This window comes from Metopolophium dirhodum, chromosome 8 (assembly GCF_019925205.1).
Source record: "Metopolophium dirhodum isolate CAU chromosome 8, ASM1992520v1, whole genome shotgun sequence".
In the NCBI taxonomy this organism is placed as follows: Eukaryota; Metazoa; Arthropoda; class Insecta; order Hemiptera; family Aphididae; genus Metopolophium; species Metopolophium dirhodum.
In genome coordinates this window covers 23114759-23140278 of record NC_083567.1, presented here as the reverse complement: position 1 = coordinate 23140278, position 25520 = coordinate 23114759, and the positions used below count along the sequence as shown (strand labels likewise).

General features: G+C 28.3%; 3 protein-coding genes across 9 annotated transcripts; 1 reads left to right on the top strand and 2 right to left on the bottom strand.

Annotated features, from left to right (window-relative positions):
* Positions 1–1630: 1630 nt before the first annotated feature.
* Positions 1631–11171, bottom strand: LOC132950892 (TBC1 domain family member 9). 5 transcript variants are annotated; one of them, XM_061022498.1, is made up of 21 exons: positions 10911–11169; positions 10742–10853; positions 10492–10658; positions 8958–9216; positions 8707–8893; positions 7444–7520; positions 7127–7180; positions 6854–7058; positions 6555–6772; positions 6137–6396; positions 5176–5379; positions 4857–5115; positions 4709–4781; positions 4490–4645; positions 4242–4427; positions 3930–4127; positions 3715–3874; positions 3569–3637; positions 3304–3477; positions 2116–2165; positions 1632–2053 (listed from the first exon to the last, which is right to left on the bottom strand). In XM_061022498.1, exons 2-21 carry the CDS (start codon positions 10783–10785, stop codon positions 1913–1915), a joined length of 3141 nt encoding a protein of 1046 aa, XP_060878481.1. In that variant the 5' UTR covers positions 10786–10853; positions 10911–11169; the 3' UTR covers positions 1632–1912. The 5 variants fall into 5 exon arrangements, with proteins under 5 accessions (XP_060878483.1, XP_060878481.1, XP_060878479.1 ...); XM_061022496.1 differs by having other exon boundaries at positions 10925–11169; XM_061022500.1 differs by having other exon boundaries at positions 1631–2053; positions 3376–3477; positions 10742–11171.
* A 220-nt stretch (positions 11172–11391) lies between these two features.
* On the top strand, positions 11392–16350 carry LOC132950894 (protein FAM114A2). The gene is made up of 9 exons (XM_061022503.1): positions 11392–11593; positions 11641–12004; positions 12077–12254; positions 12323–12558; positions 14364–14463; positions 15458–15705; positions 15767–15954; positions 16021–16135; positions 16206–16350. The coding sequence occupies exons 1-9, from the start codon at positions 11541–11543 to the stop codon at positions 16278–16280; spliced, it is 1557 nt and encodes a 518-aa protein (XP_060878486.1). The 5' UTR covers positions 11392–11540; the 3' UTR covers positions 16281–16350.
* Positions 16351–17462: 1112 nt separating this feature from the next.
* Positions 17463–25483, bottom strand: LOC132950893 (RNA-binding protein spenito-like). Of its 3 annotated transcripts, XR_009665266.1 has the most exons (4): positions 25253–25483; positions 25021–25129; positions 21459–24879; positions 17463–21425 (listed from the first exon to the last, which is right to left on the bottom strand). XR_009665266.1 is itself a non-coding variant. In XM_061022501.1 (3 exons), exon 3 carries the CDS (start codon positions 24844–24846, stop codon positions 22576–22578), a length of 2271 nt encoding a protein of 756 aa, XP_060878484.1. In that variant the 5' UTR covers positions 24847–24879; positions 25021–25129; positions 25253–25483; the 3' UTR covers positions 17463–22575. The 3 variants fall into 3 exon arrangements, 2 of the variants coding, with proteins under 2 accessions (XP_060878484.1, XP_060878485.1); XM_061022501.1 differs by having other exon boundaries at positions 17463–24879; XM_061022502.1 differs by having other exon boundaries at positions 17463–24879; positions 25261–25483.
* Between the last annotated feature and the right edge of the window lie 37 nt (positions 25484–25520).

The following is a 25520-nucleotide window of genomic DNA, read 5'->3' as shown; positions in this document are numbered from 1 at the left end:
TTTGTTGTCTCCGTCTTACAAATATAATATGTACAATAAGGCAAATTGTACGTTCACAATAATACATTTTACTCTGTAATTTCTAAAATTAGACTGATTTTACCTCTTATAAAATATAAAGGTAATAATATTATCTAGGGTATCTAGGGGAATTTTATTAATATTATTATTTTTAAGTAAGTTTTGATCAAAAAATTTTTCAAGATTCCTTATAAATTTGTCTATTTTTATAAAAAAAAAAGTCAACCGAAATGTAAAATTTAACTTTAATGACCGTTTGAAATTCATATTCTTACAACATGGGATATTCACTTGATTTACTTATTTTGCTGTACCTTATTCAAAAACAAATAACTGTAGATACTTGAAGTTTATACCATATGTTTATTTTATCAATTCATTTTGACTCATTTTGAGCTGTCTACGGACAATTTAAAATAAAATTTTTTTTTTAAAATATCGATAAAATTTATTTGCTATGGGTCGAAAAGCGTAAAAATTTAATTCAAGGTTCCATATATATTATTACAATAGCAGTTGAAAAATATTAAAAATACATAGGCACAATTTTTTTTTATAAGCATTTAAAGTTAGAATTTTGACAAAATATATAAAATCTAAAATTTTAAAACTATTTGTTGTTAAAATTTATAAAATGTTCAACTTTTATAGCTATAATAAGGATTGAAAATTAAAAATCACGTAAGTAGTTAATTCTATAATCAAAAAAATTCTAAAAAGATACATAAACACAGTTTTTTTTATAGTTACTTTATGTTCAAATTTTGAGGATACTACACATTAAATAACCAAGAATAGTTATTTTGTTGTAATTTTATAATATTAATTCAACTTACAGGCTACTGTATTAGTAATAACTAATAAGTAATAACTAATAACAATATAAATATAATATAAAATATCTATACTGACAGACCGTCACCGCCCAGAATCGTTTTTCGTATGACGTATACATTGATATTATATAATTGAATTCAAATTTAATACCATCCATTATATAGTTATCCAATTGTAACCTTCTGTACAACAGAGCGACATCCACATATCCACCCTTTTTAAATTGTGTATTATTCTTATTATGTAAATTTAAAACCAAATTAATATATTGAATTAATGATATACTAAATAGTCTTACTTCTTCAATTTATTCAGTATTTTCGAGGCACACGTTATTAAATTATTTCCAGTATTATTTTAGTAGATTAATAGGTATGAGGTATCTGGTATATTCTTCATACCATATTGTAGTCACACTGAGTTTTTATTTTCTTGAATGATGACTGATTTCGTTGAGGGGCTGTAAAAAGTCCGAAAGTAATATAACCGTCTAAAATACAGTCTGCTGAATTATTTATAGGCTGAAATAATGTCGTCTAAAATATTGTCAGCCAAAATATTTGTCGGTCAAAGCCTAAAGTACTGCCGGCTAAAATATGGGTCTACTAAAATGCATGTCCAATAAAAAAATTTTCAACTAAAATGCGATTCAGACACAATATTTTTGGATTTGTATGCGCTCTCATTTAGTTTTCACCCTCGGCAAGTTGTAAATAATTTGTATTGTTATCAGTGTCCATATTCTGATTATAGTATGTACAATATAATATACAATATTGTAAATTACCTTATATTTTTATTAGATAAATTCTCATAACACAATAAACAATAATTATATAAAAATACATGATTGATATAATATATAAAAATAAAATATACTATATAATAATATTAATAAGTATTAACAATTGGTAAAAATGTAACTATAAATATTTTATTATTATTTGGTATTAAACCCTGCTATTGCATTGATTTTGTCAAAAGTATAAATAACAATAATTTAATTCATATGATCCATTATTAGTTATAACTTTATATTATCACATTCAAATATTCAATTATTTCTCAATTCGTGAAGAGCTTGTGAGACATTAGCTCTTGCACCAATAAACTCGACCAGTTTTTGTACTGTTAATGCAGTAGCAACAAATTGTTCTGCATTTATAAACCATTCGCTGTTATTTTGTTCTCCTGACTGTTTAACAAAAATAATTTAAAAATGTAATGTTATTTTAAACTAGATTTTAAAATACTCACTTTATTTGACTCTTCTTTATTCAAATTACCGAGTTCTAATAAAATAGCACCTGGAACATTTTGATTGTTATTAATACATTTAAAACATATTAAATGATAATAATTAACAAAAATAATTTTATCAGCACAATAAAAGATAATCTATAGGTATATAAAAATGAATGTATGTCTGTGTGTCCATATTACTATGGCAACCATTCATATATAATTTTGAGATTTCCGATGGAATTTTTCATATATACATGGTAATATATAAAACATATTATTCATATAGAGTTGGAATTTTTAATGGACAATAAAGTGCGCGGGATCAGCTGTTTTTATATATATATAAGATGGATTAGGGCAGCAGATAGGCTAATTTAAAAAGGGAGTGACCAACCCCGGGAGGTGCCTCAACAGGGATTTTGAGATTTCCGATGGAAATTTTTGTTTATAAATGGTTGCCATGGGTTTTGAAGCTATAATAATAATAACTATTGGTTGCCAGGCAATGAAGTGCAAGGGATCATTTGGTACAGATACATTAGACCTCTGGGCAGATGATAGGCTAATTTAAAAAGGGAGGGCCAACCCCGGGAAATGCTCAAACAGAGATTTTGAGTTTTCCGATAGAAATTTTTGTTTATAAATGGTTGCCATGGGTTTTGAAGCTATAATAATAATAACTATTGGTTGCCAGGCAATGAAGTGCAAGGGATCATTTGGTACAGATACATTAGACCTCTGGGCAGATGATAGGCTAATTTAAAAAGGGAGGGCCAACCCCGGGAAATGCTCAAACAGAGATTTTGAGTTTTCCGATAGAAATTTTTGTTTATAAATGGTTGCCATGGGTTTTGAAGCAATAATAATAATAATTATTGGTTTCCGGGCAACAAAGTGCACGGGATCAGCTAGTTTTAAATATAACAATAATAGAGAATTATGAAGAATTGACATGAATAATTAATATTAAATTTAAAAGGCAAAATAAAAGTTATTGGTATATAAAATAAATAATATTAAATGGTTACATAAAAATATAAAATCGATTGATACATCCCCACATGGCCATATCACCAATAAAGTGTACCTTTTAAACAGAATTATATTAATAATAATAATCAATTTAGAGGTTATACTACAATTACTTATTACCACAAAGACTTATCTAACAAATATATTTTTTTAAAGTATATAAATTACTTATTTTGGATATGTTATTATGCATTTCTTGGTCTATAGCTGAATTTTCAATAAGATCATACATAGTCTTACACAATGCAACAAAACGATCTTCAGACATGGATGGTAAACAAATTGTAGAGTGTTTCCAATTAGTAACACTTCTAAGTGTTTTTAAATCATTTAAGTTTGATTCTAAAATAAATAAACATAATTAAAATACAAATAACCCTTGTATAATATGAAAAACAATATAAATATATATTTAACTTGCTACACATTATACCTCTTGAAATATTAGCATTAAAATATTCAGCTGCATCAGACGCATATTCAGCTCCACTTTCAGAAATATCTAATTAAAATAATATGATTATGATCTTGGTCTATGACTATGATCAAACTGAATAATTATTTATTTGTTACCCTTACTTGGTTCAGTCGAAGACAGTAAATCATTTGAAAGAAGTGGTGATAAATGTAGTAAATAGAGCATTTTTAGCCTTATAGTTACATCAACAGTAGATGTTAGGCCCAAGGCTGCTGTTAACTCACGGAAGTTTAAGAAACCATCATCATTCATGTCCATCAACTAATGAGAAATTATATGATGAATCAGATATTTATTAAACAAATATTCTAATTACCTTAAACAGCCGAACTGCCAAATTACTGGCACCATTATTCTTAGCTAAGGGGGAAATCACCGTAAACATGGTTTCAAAAAGATAAAAGTCAATTCTATACAATTCATAAGGTTCCATAGGTGTTTCTGCCTTAAGTGGTTGAACGTGTGTTCTTTTGTGTACAGAAACCACTTCTTCTCTAACAAATTTTAGCAAATCCTAAACAAAAAAAAAGGACAAAAATTGAAGTATATTTAACAAATTTAAACAATAATAATTATCATTCTAAAATTAATAAAGTATAAAGAAATAAAATATAATATTTATGATTACCATCAGTTCATCAGATGAAAAATAATTATCTGGGACTAATGATCTGACTATGTTTTTTTCATTTCCATCTTCCATTGACTGAACCACCTTAAGTCTGTTCATAACACGAAGATTTTCAATATTTTTGCTATTAACAGATCTAAATTTCTTGTATCCATTGTTGATTAGTTCTTGAACAGAAACACTCTGTAAGAATGTTTTTTTATTAGTGTACATTATAAATATTTATATTAGAGTATTATTTTTACCCTTTCTATTTTATCACCATCTTTAAATAGTTCACTTTGCTCTAATTCTTCATTATAGATTCCTGACAAATAATTGCATAAAGTTTGCATTGCTTCACCATCATCACGACAACAAGCCAAACGTTTTTGATTCATTTCTAAAATAGATAAAGCCACCTGAAAAATATTTAAGCACGTCCAAATAGTATAAATTATAATTTCATAGATCATAAATTTTACTTGAAAAATGACTTTAGCTCCATCAAAGAAAAACCAATCAACAATATAAATTGCACTTTGATATGGCATCACACTATAAACATAAGAATGATAATAATAATAAAAATAATATTTTTAAATTAATTTAGTTTATTTTAAATTATTTAACCTGAGAAATATTGTAAGAAACCAAGACAATGATATCATTTGAATCAAACCAAGTCTAGACAAAATATCATATATAAAAGGTAAATGATTGGCTATAAGATTATCCATAACTCCTTGGTCAACTAAAGCTCCTACTACTTTGTTGTTATAGTAATCTGGTAACATATTTTCACAAATGCAGGCCAACTGCCAAAATGCTTCTTCCTCGGTACAATAAATTAACAACACAGATGCAATTATGTTCATGGCCTGACAGTAACCTAAAAAAAAATTTGTGTTATTAAGATAAAGTTAAATAGCTTTTACTTTTTTTCTTTTACCAATTTGAGGATTTTTTGTTGCGTAGGCTGTAAGCACCCTACGTAATGCATTAATACCAATTTCGGATTGGAAGGCTGGATGTTCAGGTAATGATCTATGTAAATCTCGTTCGATTTCATCATGAGATATCGATTTAGTTGTAGAAGCAATATTTACTAACTCATTATATAGTCCTGGATTAGCCACCATATCATGGTAAGCACCTACAATTAAAAAAAAAAGATGATAAACATTTGAACATTTCTACTTAAACTGACTAACACAATACGTAGTAATAGTAATTATTCAATTTTGTAATCATGAATTTATAATTAAGTAGCTGAATACTCAGCTTCATTTGTATGTTAAATAATTTTTCATATTTTTTAAAAGAAAACTTTAATTTGGACACGACTCTGTATAGCAATAATATTTGTAATACACAAGAAATCTGTAGTCATCGTCACCGTCGTCCATGCCAACATCTGATGCCTCAGCATTATCAAACATACAATGAATAATAAAATGATTATAATCCCTGTTTTATAGGGAGTGCATAAAAAATCAGATAATTATATCAGAATATTGAGTCCTAACTTTTAACTTAGTTTCTGCCTAAAATTATTTTAGCAGAAACACGAGAACCGGAATTTTAGTTGTCGGCTTTAATATTGTCAACCAAAATATTTGTCAACTATAATACTGTCGGCTAAAATACAGGGATTGGACACAATATTTAAGGATTTTTTATGCGCTCAAAAATTATTTATAACTTATAAGTTTTATCAGAAAAGTGGAAAAATGAAATATTGTGAGTTCTAGTTCTGATAGCTAAAAATAACATGCAAATCCAAAATTGTTAATAAAAATTGAATGCCAACAATTATATTGAACTATTACTGAAATAATAATAAAATAATGAGATTCTATTTACTAAACAGTACAAATTAAAAAGTAATAAATATTAATAATGTTTCATACCAGAAAATTTTAGCCAAAGATTTGATCTCAATGATTCTGGTATGCCCACTAAAACCATTTTAACTAGTTCTTTTGTTTTATACATTGAAACACCGTCCCCGTGTTCTTTGAAGTACAAATCCCATTCAACTTCCTTCGCTCGTTGTTTGATTTTAATTATAGAATTATCATGCTCTTTCATTCGAAAAGTAAATCGCAATGGTAGTTTTATTTCGCTATCTGATATTGAATCAACTCTTTGGAATTTAGAAAATGATCTTCTATAAATATATATCGCGTATTAAATATAACATATAAAATCATAATATTAAAATGTATAATATGTTAAATTAATAATTCTAAATTTAAATTAAAAATGTATATGTATCCTGGGCATTAACTTAAAAAGAAATAATGATAAATACAACGCAATACTCACGTTTCTAAATTACCTAAAATTTCAGATATATTTTTTAAGAAAAATTCTCTTTCCATAATTTGTGAAAATATGAAAAATGGCGGTTTTTCATTTGTACTTGTTAGCTTCAAAGTTATTATAATGGAATTATCAAATGACTGATCATTGGGTATAGGTTCTAATTTCTCAACTTGTGATACATCACATAATGGAATAACCACATTCAATGGATCACTTGTCTGTTAAAAGATCTTATATTAGAATTTAATATAAGTAGATATTATTTTAAATATAATTTATACAAAATAATATTCACATACTTTACTGTTGAAACACATAAAGTTTTGAGACAAGTACACTTGTCCAAACACATGTTTTTTATTGTACGGAGTATACAATGTAGCATTAGTAACTCCATCAAGTTTTTCATTCAAAGGTAATCGGAATAGAAGCCGATATGTTTCAGACATAGCTCTTGCGTCCAAGTCACGTTTTACAAAAGACTGTCTTTTTGGAACATATTTACTGTAAGAAAAAAATGAAACAATCATTTACATTTTAAAAATATTTTTAAAATATTTAAATCAATTTACTTGACTTTAAGTAGAAGGTTATGATCTTTATTGAACCACACATCATTAATAATTCTAAACAAAAATTAATACAATATTAAATTTTCCTAATTTACCCCTTAATTTATAAATCTTTTATGATTTCAAGTATCAACTTTTCATAACTAATATGAGTATTAAGTTGCTTGTTACATATGCATATTAGTAGTTCATCTCTGTGAAGGGTCTTATTGCATACAACATAAGTTTAAATTCTTAAAGATGCCGAAATAATACCTATATTAATTACTCACAAATACTTGTATTTTTAATAATTAACTAAATATATTTTTTATTACCCTTTCATTGCTAGATTAACTAATTGCTTCATTAATTCAAATGTATCCGATGAATGCAGGAACATAAAAAATCTATACTAAAAAAAAAATGGCTGTTATTATATAAATTCAAAATTAAAACTACACAAAATAAATTAATAAATAAAGTATTATACATAAACTGATATATTAAAGAGAGAGTAGGTTAGAAAGGACTCAAGAGAGGCTAACCTATTTGAATTAATTAACAATGACTATTCAAATATTTTACAATGATTTTTGAAGAGACATTGAAAAGGTTTTGGGATCTCAGCCAATCTAGCAACCCCTTGAGTAAATTATTACTAAGTTGGTAATTAGATATTGTTAGTTTTAAAAACATTCTATCATAACCAGAAGTTTTCAAATAAATCAAAAAGAGACAGAATTGTACTAAGAAAACTTCTTTACTAACACGAGACTGTCATGAGTTACTAATTGGCAGGTAATCCAAGTAATAAATTATTTTAAAATTCGGTTCAAGTTTGGTTTGATTTCAAAAATCAGAGTTTGACACATCACTATTAAGTATAGTCAGAAGTAGTGTATCGAAGTGTCGAAAAACAAACTATGGGAGACACATGTCTGGCTAGTCTGTTAGCCGGAAGTGCGGAAACCTGAGACTATTAACGTGTTCTTATGCATTACTAGTTAAACAGTGATTTATTTTATTTTTTTTTGCACCAAGCAATCTCTTATTTTGGCATTATAGTGGCGTAGATAAGGGCGGCATGGGGGTCAGATCCCCCCATTGGCTTATTATTATTTTTTGTTTTAGCTTACATTATGTAGTATGCACTACAATGTAATATTTTGTCATATCGAGCTATTGAATTTTGACAATTTTGTAAATACCTACTGAATACAATTATAATTTTTTTTTCGTTTATTCACAGCAAAGTAATATTTATTTGAATCAATTCAAATTATATTCATTGTTCCTTATTCTTAAATATTTTACTAGGTACCTTAATAAAAGGGTTGAGATGTCTTATTTCTTTTTTTGATCTCCCCCCCTTTTCATAAATTATGTCTACGCCACTGCACAACTTTAAAGGGTAGACATATTTAAATTATAAAATAATGCAATAAGTAAGAATGACCCTAAAAGTTAATGTGTTTATGTCTGGATAACCTAAGTCACAATAAAAAATATATGATTGTATATTTAGTTGCTATTTGACAAACTAATTAAATTGTCATATTTGGATTATAGAAAAAAAACTATGTTGTACTACAACTTACTTCTCTTTTGTCTCTTGTTGTTACTTTGATTGTATCTGATAAAATACTATTATTTTTATCCAAATTGATTACATCGGTCCATCTTACAACTATTTTATCTTCTATACCCAACAAGTATGAATGAAAACATAAATATTCTACAGATAAATATAGCCAACCTCGGCGAGGGAGTTTATTTTTCAGATAGCTAAAAATATAAATTGAAAAAATAAAACATATTTAATAAAATATAAAAATAAATTTTAACTTGCCTGCAAGCATAGTAGCAAACGAGAGTAGTATCACGTGACACATTGAACAGGCGGTGAAATTTTATAGATGCATCTTTAAACGATTCAGAATTATCTTCATCTGGCGTCTCTGACACATTAGTTGCTACTAAGCTTTTAATTTTACAGCGAACAAAGTCAGTAACATCATCGTCATTCTCAAATATTTTGAGATCCAGGTTATTTTCCAACCACTCCCAATCTTTTAAAATATCTGATTCAGTCAATGCACAAGCTATTTCTAGAGATATATAATAATAAAAAACATTGTTATACCTACAAGTGAATAAAATTAAAATGTATCTTTAAAAATAACAATTTAGACTGTGGTCATAACAAGGGTCCCAATTTTTAGGTTTAAATACATCATTGCTGAGTGTGAGTTAACGAGAGGAGGGAGACAAAAACCTATGAAGGTGTAGGACAAAGGTAACCAATTCCATATAATTGGAGTGAAGAGTACAGAAACAGATGGGAAGAAATATCATTACTGAGCTTAGCAATTTTAAATTGAGTAAATAATGTAGACAATTCTTTCATGGGTTAGGGAATAATATTTTCATTATCAAGTTTTATTAGAAGTTTTTTCTCTTACCTATAATGGTTTCTAACTTTTTCTTGAATACACTTGTTAAAAAAAAAATTGTTTATTAAAACATATATTTGTTTATTTTTGCATTTTTAAAACAAAAATGGTAAGAGAATACCTAATTGTATTTATTTTTGAGAAAATATTAGGATATTTCAACTTTCTTTGAACCTAAAAATCTATACCCTAGTCATAACCAATTACAATGCCAAGACCTAAGAAATAACACTTAATTGAAGTTATCCCGATAGCATATAGGCAATATAATACATTCATCGCTTCACTCAGAATCTAAAAAGCATAAGCAAAAAGATGTTTGAGAGGGCTTAGGCTCCTGTGCCTACTGGAAATCAAGCCCCCCCTCATAATTTAGAATATAATATAAAACACTTTATTTTGACATCCTTGCAGCTACACAAGCATCATTAAACACATCTTTTTTTTAAAAACATATTCAGGTTAGGTTAATATTGTAAGTGCAATTTAGAGCAAGATTAGAGTTATTTAAAATTGCAAAAATTATAATTGTTAAAGTGTTAATAAACTTAAATGATTTTTGTAAATTCAAGAAGGAGAATCAATTTGATATTATTATTATTATTATTCAATAACAAAATATGTACTCATATTTTAGAAAAGTTGTTCTAAAATTATGTTAATGTTCTGAATTGATTTTAGCCTAGGGGCAGTGTGGGGTATATCCCATTAGTTTTCCACTAAAAACTATAAGGCTCAAACGTGTTTTTTCAACCCAATTGATTGAATTTTGAATAATTGCGCCTATAAGCTTAGGATAATACTCTGATAAAGGCTAATTTTGATAGATGTAACGCACTAGCGGTTTTATTACAAGCGTATTGTAATTCACAGTGTTATAATCACTAGTTACTAATCACTAATTAAATAGCTGTTAAACAACAAGAATACCATAATACACTTCTGATCTTGGTGTTTGATGTAAGATCCTGTAAGGACTTGGTTTGGTTTCGAAAAAACTATCAAACGTCCCAACTAATAACGAAGATAATTTATTCCCCTGTCCATGACCGACGCGGTGTTGTAATAGAAAGTATACACTTAATTTTTCGTTTTGCCTAAAAACAACAAAATAATCATAATTCATGAAAGCATTAGGTATTACAATTTACAGACACAACATAAAACAATATTAATTTACCAAAAAGTGTTGGGGATTAACACTTCCTTGGGATTCACCCACATATTAACGATATGAAAGCACTCTGTCTAAATAAAACACGATTTTACATTTTTTCGGTTGACCAGTGGTCCTGTATGAATAATTAAAAGATAAATGTGAAATCGGTTAAATTCGAGAATTATATTACAAAATAATATGTACGTTGTGGTGGACTTGATACTTGAATGGGCAACAGAATTGAGAATAACGAACAATAGTGCCTTAATGAGTAATGACTAATGAATAATGATTATAGTAATTAACAAAAACTAAAAACAACACGAATTTGTTTTCATCGAACCACAACTCGCAACTCGCAAGTACACAACGAAATATCAGTTTTATCACATTTAACTATCATATTTAAACAATAATTTATGAATAAGGTGGAATGATATTATAATCACAGAACAATAGATTCATATTTATTTAGCGACACTCTAAAAGGTGATAACATTTTGTTTACAAAATCTTGGAGGCGGGCCGGTCGGTCAGATTAAGACGAATGGCTCATAAGAGCCATAGCTAAATATATTTAGCCATGATAAGAGCGCCATTGGCTAAATATATTTAGCCATGATAATGATAATAAAATCTATTGATTGTATTATAATTTATAGATACTAATTTATTATTACTGTTTATTACGTGTGTGTATCATAAATATATTATTATATTATACATTACAACTATTTACAAGTCTATGCTCGATTATACATGAACTATCAACGTTAATTTTTTTTATACAAATATCAACCTCGTCATTATGTTTAAGTAAATGCGCTTATCAAACAAAATCAAGCACAAAAAACTAATAGTTTTGGAATCGTGGTAAATATTTAAGGTGTTTTGTTCATGCATATTTGTATATAATTTAGCGAGGGCATGTCAGATTCCGAAGTTGAGTTTGAGAGTGCTGATGAAGGCAGTCAAGGCGGAGATGGATGGGAAATTGAAAGCGATTTTGACCTACCAGATGTTAAACCTGTGTCTTTAGAATCAAAGCCAACTGGACCAACACTGTCTACATTTTCCAATTTATCTGATGAAGTGAATACTGAACAAAATGTGAAATGTGAGAACGAGAACACAAAAAAATCTGGGCAAAATGATGCATCCAGCGGAGTTTCAATGGCACAGTCTAAATTGGATAAATTAGTTGTAAACAATGACAATCGCACACAACCTGGACCCAAAGTTTCTGAAGTTGTTCAAAATGAAATCAAACAAACTAACACACAAGTAAGTGAAATATGCTTATCAACTATTATTAAATTGAAAATTAAAACATATATAAACAAACAATTTTTTTAGGGATGGGGTGGTTGGTCCAGTGGTTGGAGTGTTAACTCACTTTTATCAACAGCAAGCGCATTAACAAACCAAGTTTCTCAAGGTATAACTAATGTTATTGGAGCACCAGCACCTGAACAGTTAGCATCAGTAGATAAAGACAAAGAAATAAAAGATTTAAAGGAAACAAAAGTCAATGGTAGTAATTTTTATTTTTTTATATATTTTCTTATTTTATTGTTGTGTACCTATTGTATTTTATTTTAGATGAATTAACTGAAGAACCATCAGAATCAATATTAGACACCAATTATTTCCTGAGCAATGTAAGTCAGATAACAAAAATTGTTGAAACTACTGGCAGTAAAATTATCAGTGGAGGTCTTGATACATTAGAAACAGTTGGCAAGAAAACTTTAGAAGTGTTACAAGATGGTGATCCTGGTTTGCGAAAAAAAAGAGCTCTATTTTTTCAAAATACTGAAAAAATTAATTTGTCACAGGTAGTTGATTCATTAAAATATATTATATAATATATAGGTTATCATAAAATATTAGTTTATTATAAGAAATATATATTTATGGAGTCCAAAACCTGATAGGTTTCAGTGAACAAAATTATATAAAATATATAGTTTCTTAAGTTTAGTCTTGTAAAGTATTTGAATACTTTTATTTGTATTTTTTATTCATTAAAAAAATACTTTTTTTCCTATCCAAAAAAATAGTTTTAAATTTGTAACAAGATATATTATAAATCATAAACATTAATTTTATTTTTTGAACAAAGTATAATATTGGCCCATGATATGATTATTTTTATAAGCACCAATGTGTTGTATCCCATAAGGCCATATCATATGTGGTCAAAATGTATAAATAACTTATGATTACGATGTATTTTTAATTATAAATTAATAAATGTTAATAATTACCAACCATTCAAAAACTGACAAAAATTAGTTATGAAAAAAAGTATTCTAATAGTATTCCGAAGATTATATAGATTGTAAAATGTTCTACTTATATAATACTACTAGCTAATCCTTTGCACTTTGTTGCCTGTTAAATGTACCAACTCTATATAACTTTGTTTAATTTGTTGTTTAATATTCAGTGTATGTTGTTCAAAACTTATCTTAACTTTTCCGTTGCCCGAAAAAAAAAAAATTCTGATTCACAGCAGTATATTATCAGGTAGGCAATCTACCTACGGTAGATCGCGGACCCCGTGTCGTTTATACATAAGTGTATGATTTAATAACTCTAAAATATCAAAGTTATACCAAGTTTGTCGTTTTTACGAAATCCTAATCTAACCTAACCGTACTAAAACCAATGGATAAAAAAAACCAAATTTACCCTTTTTTAAATTAGCCTATCTTCTTCCCAAAGGTTTAATCTACAAACAATGATTCATTTATATCTATATATATATACTAGCTGATCCCGAGCACCTAACCTAACGAGAATCAATCAAATGCCATAAACCTTCTCCGCAATGAGCTCTTCAATTTAAAAACAAAATCATAACGATCGGTTCAGTAGTTTCCGAGAACATAGGCCTCAAAGGTTTTCATTTTGACATTTATATATAAAGATATTGACAAAAAATAATAATACAAATCAACAAACATGCCCGTAACCAATAGCAAGCAATATACAATACACTATTATTATTTTAATCTGCAACTAAATTTTTTATTATTTAGTTTATTTTTTTCTGGACAGATGGTGCCATTGTTGTATTTTTTGACATCCAAATTTTCTTCTTTTCCGGTGGATTTTCCTAAAATTTTCTTTCGTAAGAACCTTGTCCTGACAATTACGAACACAAAAAAAAAAGAATCAGTCAAATCGGCCCAACCGTTCACGCGTGATGCGATGACCAAGGGAAACAGGGGGGATCCATTTTTATACATAAATATATTTTAATAAGTGGATTATTCAATTCTAGATCTTCTGAAGTATACTTATTATACCACAAAGCAATCACTTAATGTATTATATTTTATTGGTTATTATTTAATTGTTTGTCAATAAATCAATTAACAGATTTAGGATTTTCTCATTGGTGAGAAGGGGGTATAAAAATGCCTAGGAGAGGTTATATGTGTGCATACATGAAATGTATAACTACACTTTATTATTAAATATTTTAGATTTTTTTATAAAAACAAATTCAATATCTATTGGCGACAGTACAATTTTTATTCTAGGGGATACCTTAATTCTTCACTGATAGTTGTTAATTGATTGTTTCTTTAATCTAAGTAATATTTTGTATTGTCAATTGGATTATTTCCAGGTATTACAAGAAGCTAAAGCAAAAGCTGAAGTTGAATCTAAACAAAATAATCAAGTTGAAATAAGAAAAGGTTATGCATATTTGTTAGATAGTTTTCAAGGTAACAAATTATATGTATTAACATTATTAACATAATTTTATAATTATTCATCACATGCAAACAATTAAAAAAATTATATCATGTGTATAAAGTAAATAAAATAAAAAAGTTAACACAGATAAATTATGATTTATGTTTAAAGATTTCAAAACTATTGATTTGGTGTAATTTCCAGCTTTATAAATGGTTGTCTAAGCAAAAAATCTATATTTTAATTTTAATTTTCATTATATGTATATATTTTTAGATACAATATCAAACAAATTGTCTGCTATCAATGTTTGTATAAATACATTAGAATTTATTTTTTCTATTTATTTATACTTTGAAAGCAAATACATTTAATGATTTAATCAAGTATGGCCTACTATAACTTTTTATAAGTAGCCAAATATTATTTAATAACATTCATGTTATTTTTATTTTTTTATTTATTTTAATGTTTTATGATTAGTGTAAAAAAATAAACTAAATTTTTTTTTAAATATTACGATATAAGTATTTAATGTTGTGATATAAAATCAATATCAATACTAAAAAAAATGTCTTACTGTGTAACCATATATTTTAATAATCGAACATTTTGACATGTATGTCTTAAGGCTGGGGGTCATTCTATAATTTTATGCAACACGGAGAGCGTTATCGTGACGTCATTGTGTTAAGGCTCCCACTTAAATATTATTGGATTTTTCTGATCGATTACATGTTACAGTTGCCATGACAACCAAACAATAACAAAGATAAAATTAATGTTATTAAGTTCCTAGGTTTCCCCTAGCAACCAATGATTAATATAATTAGGTTACCATAGCAACCTCATTATACTTTTTTAGATTCTGAGGGTAGCGATTAATATATTAAATTTACAAGACATATACATATATACCGATGTATCTATATGCAGTGTGGTGGTTACTCCTTTATTTGTTTTTTTTTTAAACATTAAATGTTATGAACATAATTAATAAAATAAATTGTATATTTTTTCCAGGATTAATTCATTTAGAGAGTCTTGAACTATTATCAAAACAATGTCAAATGAAACTTCAAACTGTTTTGTTGTCATACTCAGGAACTCAGTTAACCGATATTCAAGATAAATTGGATCAAATAAAAGATTTGTGTTATCTTGATTTTGATGATGATGAAAAAATAATGACCATAGATGAATTTAAAAATTCTCTAATTACTTGTATTAATCAAATAAGTACTGATGTAAAAATTGAGAAGATCCTGAGAGTAGGTTCATACATTTTCATAAATATTATCAATAAATGAAATATTTTATATTTTGTGTTAGGTTAGTCATTTGATTGATGAAAAATCAAACAAAGAGTTTGATAGTGAGGATAGCATTCATGATGAAGCTATTTCAGCATTAGCCGAATTAACTGCAGCCGCAATGGAATTATTCTATAAGTTAGGGGAAATGATAATGATTGATACACAAAATCAGCTAGTCACTGTAAAAGCTGAAAAACTTTCTCTGTATGATTTTATGCATGTCTAATGTCTACCTATATTATTTCAAATTATAATTATTAATATTTTCAGCTTAAATGAATCCGTATGTTGCCGAATTCGATTTATTGCCAATAAATATGCTAGTTTGTTGACAAAATATGATGCTGATGGTACTTCTAATAATATTAGTGATGTCTATCTCGAGGTAATTCACTTACTTTATACTTACCCTACTAAAAAGCTATATGTATAATATTATTTGTGTATTTTTTCAGTCATCCAATAGTAGTTCATACATCCAAGATGCTGCACAATTGCTGATACCTATTTTACAACTATCTGTTATATAATAAACTGAATATTATTTGTTTTATTTTTGTATTATAAATTAATATTAAACTAAGTTATTGCAATATTAAATATCTACATTTTATAATTTTATAGATTGGATATTTAAAAGGTGTATATTAGGTGTTCCATTATTACATTTTAATTAATTTGGAGTCACTCATCATAGTGATGAGTGTTTGATTGAGCAAAATGTATTTTTGAAAAAGATTTCAGGTAAAAACAATTCAGGCTAATGAGAAAATACTTATCGGTTTATTAACATTGGTTAAAACACAGTTATTACTTATTAGCATGGCCAAATATATTTATTTATTTATATATATTTAGCCATGCTTATTAGTTTATATTACGTAGATTGATGAACTATTACGCAGTCACGCGATCAGTTTACAAAAATTTGATCAGACAAAATAAGTATTAGGTATATTTATTACCATTTATTAATGCAAGCAATATTTTATTTTATTATTTTTTATTGACTGGTTACTATTATCATTGATTATACTGAGTGATCCATTTAATGTAAGACACTTATTAATTCAAAAAATAATTAGGGTTTTTATTTTTTTTACATAATTGTAGTACATTTTTTGGAGTACTTTTATACATAAAAATCTAATTTTAGATGAGTACCTTATGAGATAGCATTTTAAGTTTAAAGGGCTACCCTTCAAAATTAATGTAACCACTTCAAATTGTGTGAGAGAAATATTTTCAAAATGTTAGTGATTTCTCAAATAATGAGTGTCTTACGTTAAATGGATCACCTCAAAGAATAATCTATTCTATAACCAATGCTACAAGTTTATGATATTATAACAACGATGACAACCATTTGTCAAAAATTATTATTATTGATATCTTTAACATTGTGATTTTTTTTTATTTAACTAAAAACATATTTATTACCTACGTACGTCTATACTCTATTATTACAAATTTCTTTTTTAGAACATTTTATTCAGTAACATTATTTAAACTGCTGATAAATGTTGTGGATGACACATGATGGAGTACTTTGAGTTGCTCAACAAATGCGGCAAGTTTATGTTCTTCATTTGATAACTGCACATAGTACTATAGTAGGTTGTGTGTACATGTTAATGTTATACTATTATATACTGTTGTTTACCATCTTTAATACGAATAAGATTAAGTTGATTCGGCAAGGGTTTGATGCATGTATACACAATTGCGCATTAATTACTTAATTAATATAATTTACCACATTATTAAAATATAATATGGTATGGACCATGGACGTATAGTTATACGCCTTAGTTAATTGTATCATAATATTATGCACCCAACACCCAAATTAACTAATCTATATAGACATATAGTGTGCATTAACAATTGTCAATTGCATATAAATGTGAATTAATATGCAATATATTTAATATATTATATTATTACAATTATAAGGTGAATCAACTCTAATGATCATTAACGACTGCAGAACGTACGTGGTAATTGTCGTTAATTGTTTACATTTCAATCTTTCTTTCTTTCTTTCTTTTTTTTTCTATTATTTAATATTGAACGTAGGTAGAAACAAATAGGTACACGATCAACGTACTTAGTACTTAATATATAAGTCTGGTTTTGAGTTTAAACGAGCAGCTGTAATCGGCGTTGTAGGTACTCTTCAAGCAAGCTCGGCGCCTGCCACATAACTTCAAAAGTGAATTTGTCGATGGCACATTTAAGGGAGGGGACAATTGGGTATGTTTAACACTTTCGACGTAACATTATACGGACTATATAAGGTAGTCCGGTAGACCTATCAGTTCATGATCGATGCCGCTAGGTAAGTAGCAGCAATACCACATTTCAAGCGTCAAAATTAAGTAGGTAGGTAATAGGTACTTAGAGTGGCTGTCCGCCTGTCCCTGAAATTTTGTTTCTAAAAAAAATATTTTTATCAACTAGGCATTTATAACTGATAATAGAAAGACGAAGAAGATTCCACTATTATATCATAATATAGGTACTACTAAATGATCTAAGATTCCACCATTTAGGCACAACATAAGGTCTAAAACTTGTTAGAAGGGGTTTGGTATAGGCAATTTTAAGACCAACAATGGTTGTAGCGTTATGCTCGCATGCTGTGTATCCGTCCTGCAAATGCACAACATAAAGCGCGAGAAAGAACCGAGATGGCTACAATCATAACTAAGAAACGAGATTTTCACCACATAAAAAGGAGAACTTTAGCTGTGCAACGATGTTTTTATTTTTTTGATATAATTTATATGAAAAAAGTTTTTCAAGGCTGAAAAACAAATAATAATGGTTTTTGAAACAATAAGAACTTTTTTCAGTAACGTCCTCTTAAGACCATTATGTACTAACATTTTGTTCAAAATAAAATTGAATAAAGTAAAGTAAAATAAATAAAGTATAAAATATCAATAAAATGTTTAATAGTAATTCTGCAATAAACTAGGCACTCGGTTAAATTATTAATCTATTTTTAATAACAAGTCTCATGTACCAGTGCCGTAACCAGGGGGTGGGCACGTGCTCCCCCCGATTTTTTTTTTTGGCTTGTTTTATATTATATTATTTTATGTTTGATAAAAATTAAAAGTTGAGGCTGTCGAAAGCGAACCATTTTGAAGGGGGCGGATTTAGGAAATATTGTACATCAATCGTTAGTGCTGTGTGACTGATCATTAGTAAATACCGGATTTATATGTTTTTACATATTATCGTTACTGAGTCTATGCAGTCTTATGGGAGTAAAAAATGTGGACGATTTGTTCAATTGAGAATGCGTAACTTTTAATACCTAATTAATACTTCACTATTAAAATAAAGTAGAAAAAAAAAATTTTTAATGCATATTTAAGCAAATAATGATGTTTATTGATTATTTTTGCATATTTTCAAAATTTTTAACAGAATAAAATGAGAATATTTGAAGGTTTTTTTAGAGAATATTAGCATCATATTTTAGGTATTTTAAGAGAATATAAATCCGGTCTTTAATCATTAGTGTGTGTGTGAGTTCCCCGAATGCTTTATGTATAATTAAGAGGACGCGATATCCGCATGTGTTGTCTCCGTTTTATACATCTTAAAATTAAAATACTCATAACTCGCTTTAAAATTAAAATATACTATAAAGCCCATGAGCTGGTTGCCTAAATAATAATCTTACCTTTAGATTTAATAAGAGGTCAATTCACTCTAATTTTTAAATTAACGGAGTTACACGTGTTTGGCCGAGTGTAAAATTTGCTATTTTACGCACTTGTAAGACGGAGACAACACATGCGAGTATCACGTCCTCTTAAAGATAAACGACGGCTAAGATTCTTGAACCTTAGTAACGTAGATATACGCTGTCACGTCACTATATTTTGTCATGAAAAATGTTAAACTCCCATGTGCAACGTAACCTCCAACAAGCGGAAGAAAAATTCACCCAGTACCAAAAGCCCTATTTTAATTTTGAAAACATATTTGAATTCCTTAATTTCTTTTCTAGGTTATAGAGGAAATGGATTTTTTATTTGGAGTATTGTTTAATTAGTATAGACGTATAGTACCAAATTAATTTTTTTATTTTTCAAAATTCACTTTTACTTTATTACTAAAAAAAAGTTGCTTCCTACAAAACACAGACAAACAGTGGAGAAATTCTTATATTTTTTCGAAATTAAAATTGGACTTCTGGAAATATATATTTTTTTGCTTATTAGTCTAAATACACAAAAAACGACCAGTTTTCAAAATCCCTAATATAGTTTTGAATTTTTGTTAGTAAATTTTAATAATATTTGAACAAAAAATGGAATGTATTGTTTACAACACATTTTGATATAATGATAATATATTAATATGCTTATATAACTGAATACATAAACCTATGGTTTACGATAATATTAATACATTGTTATATTAAATGTAGGTACCATAGTTGCTAACATAAATATAAAGTCATAAAAAGAGTAAATACACTTAATGAACAAAGGGGTCATAATTAAATATTCTAGCATTTCAAAAGCTAGAGAAAAAAATTAAGTGCCCCTCCTCCAAAAAAGTTTTTCTGGCTATGGCACTGTTATGTACCATAAACACCAAACTGTCATTATAATATTATACATTTACAGTTCAGTAATCGTTAATATTAAATGTGCAAAGCTCTATTCAGGTTGTTTTCTTCTGCAAATAATGCATTTACATTTTCTTACTATTATTTCCCTTGATGGCATTTGGTTTTTAATGTAGGTAATTCATGTATTGTGTAATTATTTTCATGAATTACAAAATTATTTTTATTCAGTCGTGGTTCTACCGATCTTCGTTGATGAACAAAGCACGTAAAATGGATGACTATTGCTGTATTAATGAAACCGTATAACATTCTAATTACATACCTACATAAAAGAATGTCGTGTACAGGAAGTCATAGAAATTTTAAAACTCATACAATACTTCATCAAGATTTTAGGAATACCAGCTCTTTGGATCTTAAAATTATGTGGTATGATTATTTGTTCATTAGTCTTACCGTTTAGGACCTACACTCTACAGTAATCTAAGGCTTTTACATTAAGAACATAATTTTGTTGCGGTTACACATATTATGACCTCAAATGGGTGAATAGCGAATTTTGGATAGGTAAGCTAAAAAATTAGTCTTACTCGATTTAATATTAATATTTTTCAAAGTCTCAAGTCAGCGGGATTTGGTTGGACTCTAAAATCACAGAATGGACAAAAATATGTTCTTGTATTTGTCTAATTTGTAATATCTTAAATCTGTATTAGTAAGGTAGTCTGCTGATATCAATTTATAATTAGTTAATAAACATACCCTAAGTAAACAAAGTGAGTTTAAATTACCCACCAATCAATTAAATGAATAACGTGTATCTATTTATAATTAGTAATTTGGTATGAAGACTAATAATTAAACTACTTAGTCATTATTCCTATTTTAGATACAATATTAGGAAAATGTTAATTTGGTATATTTGGAATTTTAAAATACAAATATTGATAATAATGTGAGATATGACAATTTAAACACTTCATAATAAATCAATAATAATGACTGATGCAAAATTGAAGTGTCAATAATAAAAACACAAGGGTTAGGTTAAAATTTCAAATTTTAGTCATTAAACCTATATTAAAATTTCAAATTTTAGTCATTAAACCTATATTAAAATTTCAAAAAAAATACTTTTTATAGTATATTTTTTATGATTTGAATTCCATTAATCAGCCTGAAATAAAATGTAATAAAGTTGTAATTTTAATGTTTATAATTCTTCAATTTCAATTATCACTATTTAAATACAACATTATTTACACATATTTTCATAAGAAATAAAACACCAAACTCTGTAAACACTGAGCACAACACCAACAATTGTAGATACCCGACACAACATTTACTTAACTTCCATATTTAAACTCCATTAATAAAATTTTAAAAAAGAAACACCAATATTTCATATTTAAGTAATTGTGTAATTAATTGAAATAAGCAAAAATAACATTACTATGTAATACATAATTTAAGATAATTTTTGAAAAGAAGAACAGTTAAATCGCGAATTACACTTTATTATAAAGCTACTATGACGCACAAGATTAGTTAATTAATTATAAAACTATTTATTTTTTCTAAAATAGTTACAACACTTCAAAAAAGATTACTGAACAATCCAAGTTAACTGGATTGCTTGATAATTTACACCATATTTTCAAAAATATAAGAGAAACGGTTTAATTAAATCGGTATAAATATTAACACTTATCAGTAATAAAATAATGCATTTTGTAATATTTTAAATGGTTATCAAAAATATTGAATCACTTTAATACACATTAATAAACTTATAATAGTATTCTACGAACTAGATACATCAGCACAATGTGTATAAATGATGTTACGCACTCCACATGTTTTAAATGTAATTAAGCTGTGCGTGTGAGCTTGAATTAATTAAACTGACATTTTTAATTAAATTTTAAGCACATATTAAAAACTTTTACACAGCTTTCATAAACCACAATAACTTGTTTCTTATGGACTTATGTTTTCAAATTAAGAACATAAATACTCTAGCATCAACAGTCAAATAAATTTACTGTCAATAAAAATATTTAACCTAAAATGTATTCTAGTATTATTAGAATTTATAATAATTAATACTATTTAATTATTAAATGTTGTTGATATAAAAAAATTTGGATACGTCCCATATATACTATTAATAGGTAAATACTAATTATACTTGAAAATTTAGTTAAAAAATGAATAACTTATTACGAAACACCCCCACTAACTACTACCACAACTAAATGATCATCTTTTAATGTTTCACTGCTTAAATTCTTTGCACTTCGTTTCAATAATTTGGCTGAATACTCACATGGAGGAAATGCATATAATACACCGGCTGGTTCAGGATCTTTATTTATTAATGATATAACCCCTGCTGCCTCTTTTTGTTTTAAATAGGATACTAAATTACGTAAAGGTCTAATTTGTACCAATGCATCATCGTTGGAAATTGAGTTAGTAGAACAAGGCATCGCCAAAAATATGGCATGCATATCAGCAGTTATTATACGTTTAGAAACGTCTTCCAACTTTGGCTCGTCTAAACGCAATCGTTGAGTTATGCGTAAAGTTGATTTACCATCTTCATCTTTCATCATTGATTCTATGACATTTGGATCACCAGAAGTTAAATAGCATTTAGCTGGGAACTGAGAGCTTTTTAATACAAGACTGCCTTGCCATATATCAGTACATTTACGAGCCAAATCTCCTAGAGTACGAACAGAACCCATAAGACCTGCAGATTGTATTGCTCCTTCTTCGGATTCTACATCACTGTCAATCGATTGGTGAAGTGGTGATCGAGGAGAACCAATATCAGAAACAGAATGCTGCTTGAATGAACGACCGTTTTCATAATTGCCAAATTCTCTGCTTTCTTCACCATATTCTGCACGTCCTTTACGATAACCTCTGGAACTATAAGATGGATACTCACCATCTGGCCAACCATATGGATATTCATCTCGTCTGGTTAGTTCTCGTAAATCTCCTGCAGTTGCTGCAGCATCGTCATGAGATGACTTAGACTTTGATGAATAGGTTAATGTAGGACTGCCACAGACACCTCCATCAGCAAAATCTGTTCTCAGTTTATGTTCTGGGCCTCCTAAAGCCACTCCTCTCATTTCTTTGACAGCTGCAGTTGCTGCATCAATGCTTTCAAACTGTATATAGGCGCAAATATCACCTTTGACATACTCAATTTTTTTAATAACACCAAATCTATCAAATTCTCTTTCTAGCTGAGCAAGTGATGTCCAAGGACCCAAACCACCAACCCATATTCGTTGTGTTGGTGTGGATTTTCCATAGCCAATTTTACATTGAAATTTGCCTAAATATTGACCAGATAATTCGACTTTAGCCCTATGAGCCATATCTAAATTTTGATAACGAACAAATGCATATGCATTTCCTGTTCCCGGCAATGGTCTTTTAACATCAATATCTTCAACAACTCCATATCTACCAAATATACGGCGAAGTTCTTCATCCGAAATAGAAATTTCTAAATTTCCAGCAAACAATGTACGTGTGGCTAACGGGTCGTCTTCTGGTGGAATGTGTTGCAAATAGTTTGGAAATTTATCTTTTTTGTCATGCAACAAGTGAGGATGTGGGTGTGGTCTAAATGGTGGCATAAAATGTCTTGGTGGTCCATACAACGGATGAATTGGCCCTAAATGAGGGTGCATAGGAGCCACATGGTGTAATAATGGTCCTCGAGGTATCATAAGTTCATGAGGATGTATTGGTGGCAAACCTAATTCTCGGAAGTCTCGTGGAGGCAGCATGGGGGGAAGAGTACCATATGGTAACCTTTCATAAAACCTATCAGCTGGATGTGGCCTATGAAGTTCTTGAGGAATAGGAGATCTATGATAGTATCGATCAAAATCTGGAGAAAAACTTCGGGATCGGGAACGTCTAGGTCTTGGTTCATAATGATCTCTAGAACTACGACCTTCATAAACAGGTGTGACTAAAGCTATTTTATCAAACAAACTTATTCTAGGCTTACTGTGTTTGGCATCTCTAGCATCATCCGAGCTTCTAAAACACACATATGCCACTCTTTCTTCTAGTTCATGTGATATTCTAACAGAAAATTCACCAAATTTGCGGTATTCTCTATACAATGTTTCTTTGACTTGTTCGTCACTTGCTTTTGGATGTAAAGCACTCACACACAACACTTTATAAGTGGGATGCGATCGATCCAAATCCCTAGAGCGGCCAAATTCGTCACGTTCTGAATACCTAGATGGCCTAGGACTAGGCGGTGAGCGAGCTCTACGGCGAACACGTTCAGGAGATCCTCGCTCATCTGAACTACCATCATACCTGTTAATACTGCTATGACGTTTTTTACGTGACATAGGAGGAGAATCACCATAGCTTCTACGTTTCATATTATCAATTTTTACAGTGATTTTTTTTGATTTAAAATCTCTAGGCAATCCAGTCATTCACACTGTTGCACAATAAAACCATTAAAATACCTAGAAATATTAATTGTTTAATTAAAATATAGTAACACAACACTATTAAATAAGCGATATAACTATAAAATAACTACATATTCTTTTCACCAATATCAAACAACACCAGCTATGTAAAATACAATATAAGAGCGCACTCACTTGTTAAATTTTAAAACAAACACAATAGATGTCACGGTACTGAGGATCATTGAGCGTCAATGCAAAATTAAATTCAAAAACGTTTCGATTCTAGTAGTTACAGCGATAACTATACAAATTAAACACAAAAATAGTTTAAGTTAAACTAAAAAGTAAATAGTATTACATTATAAAGTACCTACCAATAATATATAAAAAAAAAAAATGATAATAAATCTAGGAATATAATTACGTGTTTACGTGGAAATCAGCCAGTATTCAGCTGCTACCTGCTGCATAATTCATTTCAGCCTTCAACATTCTATGGTTTCGTAAATTATAAAATGTTATATTAGTATATTAAATATTTAAATTATAGTAATAGACCAAACGCGAAGGAGTGGTGAAAAGGATGATAGAAACGAAACCAAAACAAATTACAAAATGGCTTGAAAACAACCTTAAGATCATAAACAGTGTATAATAATATAGCAAACAACACTGTACTATCGATAAAATAA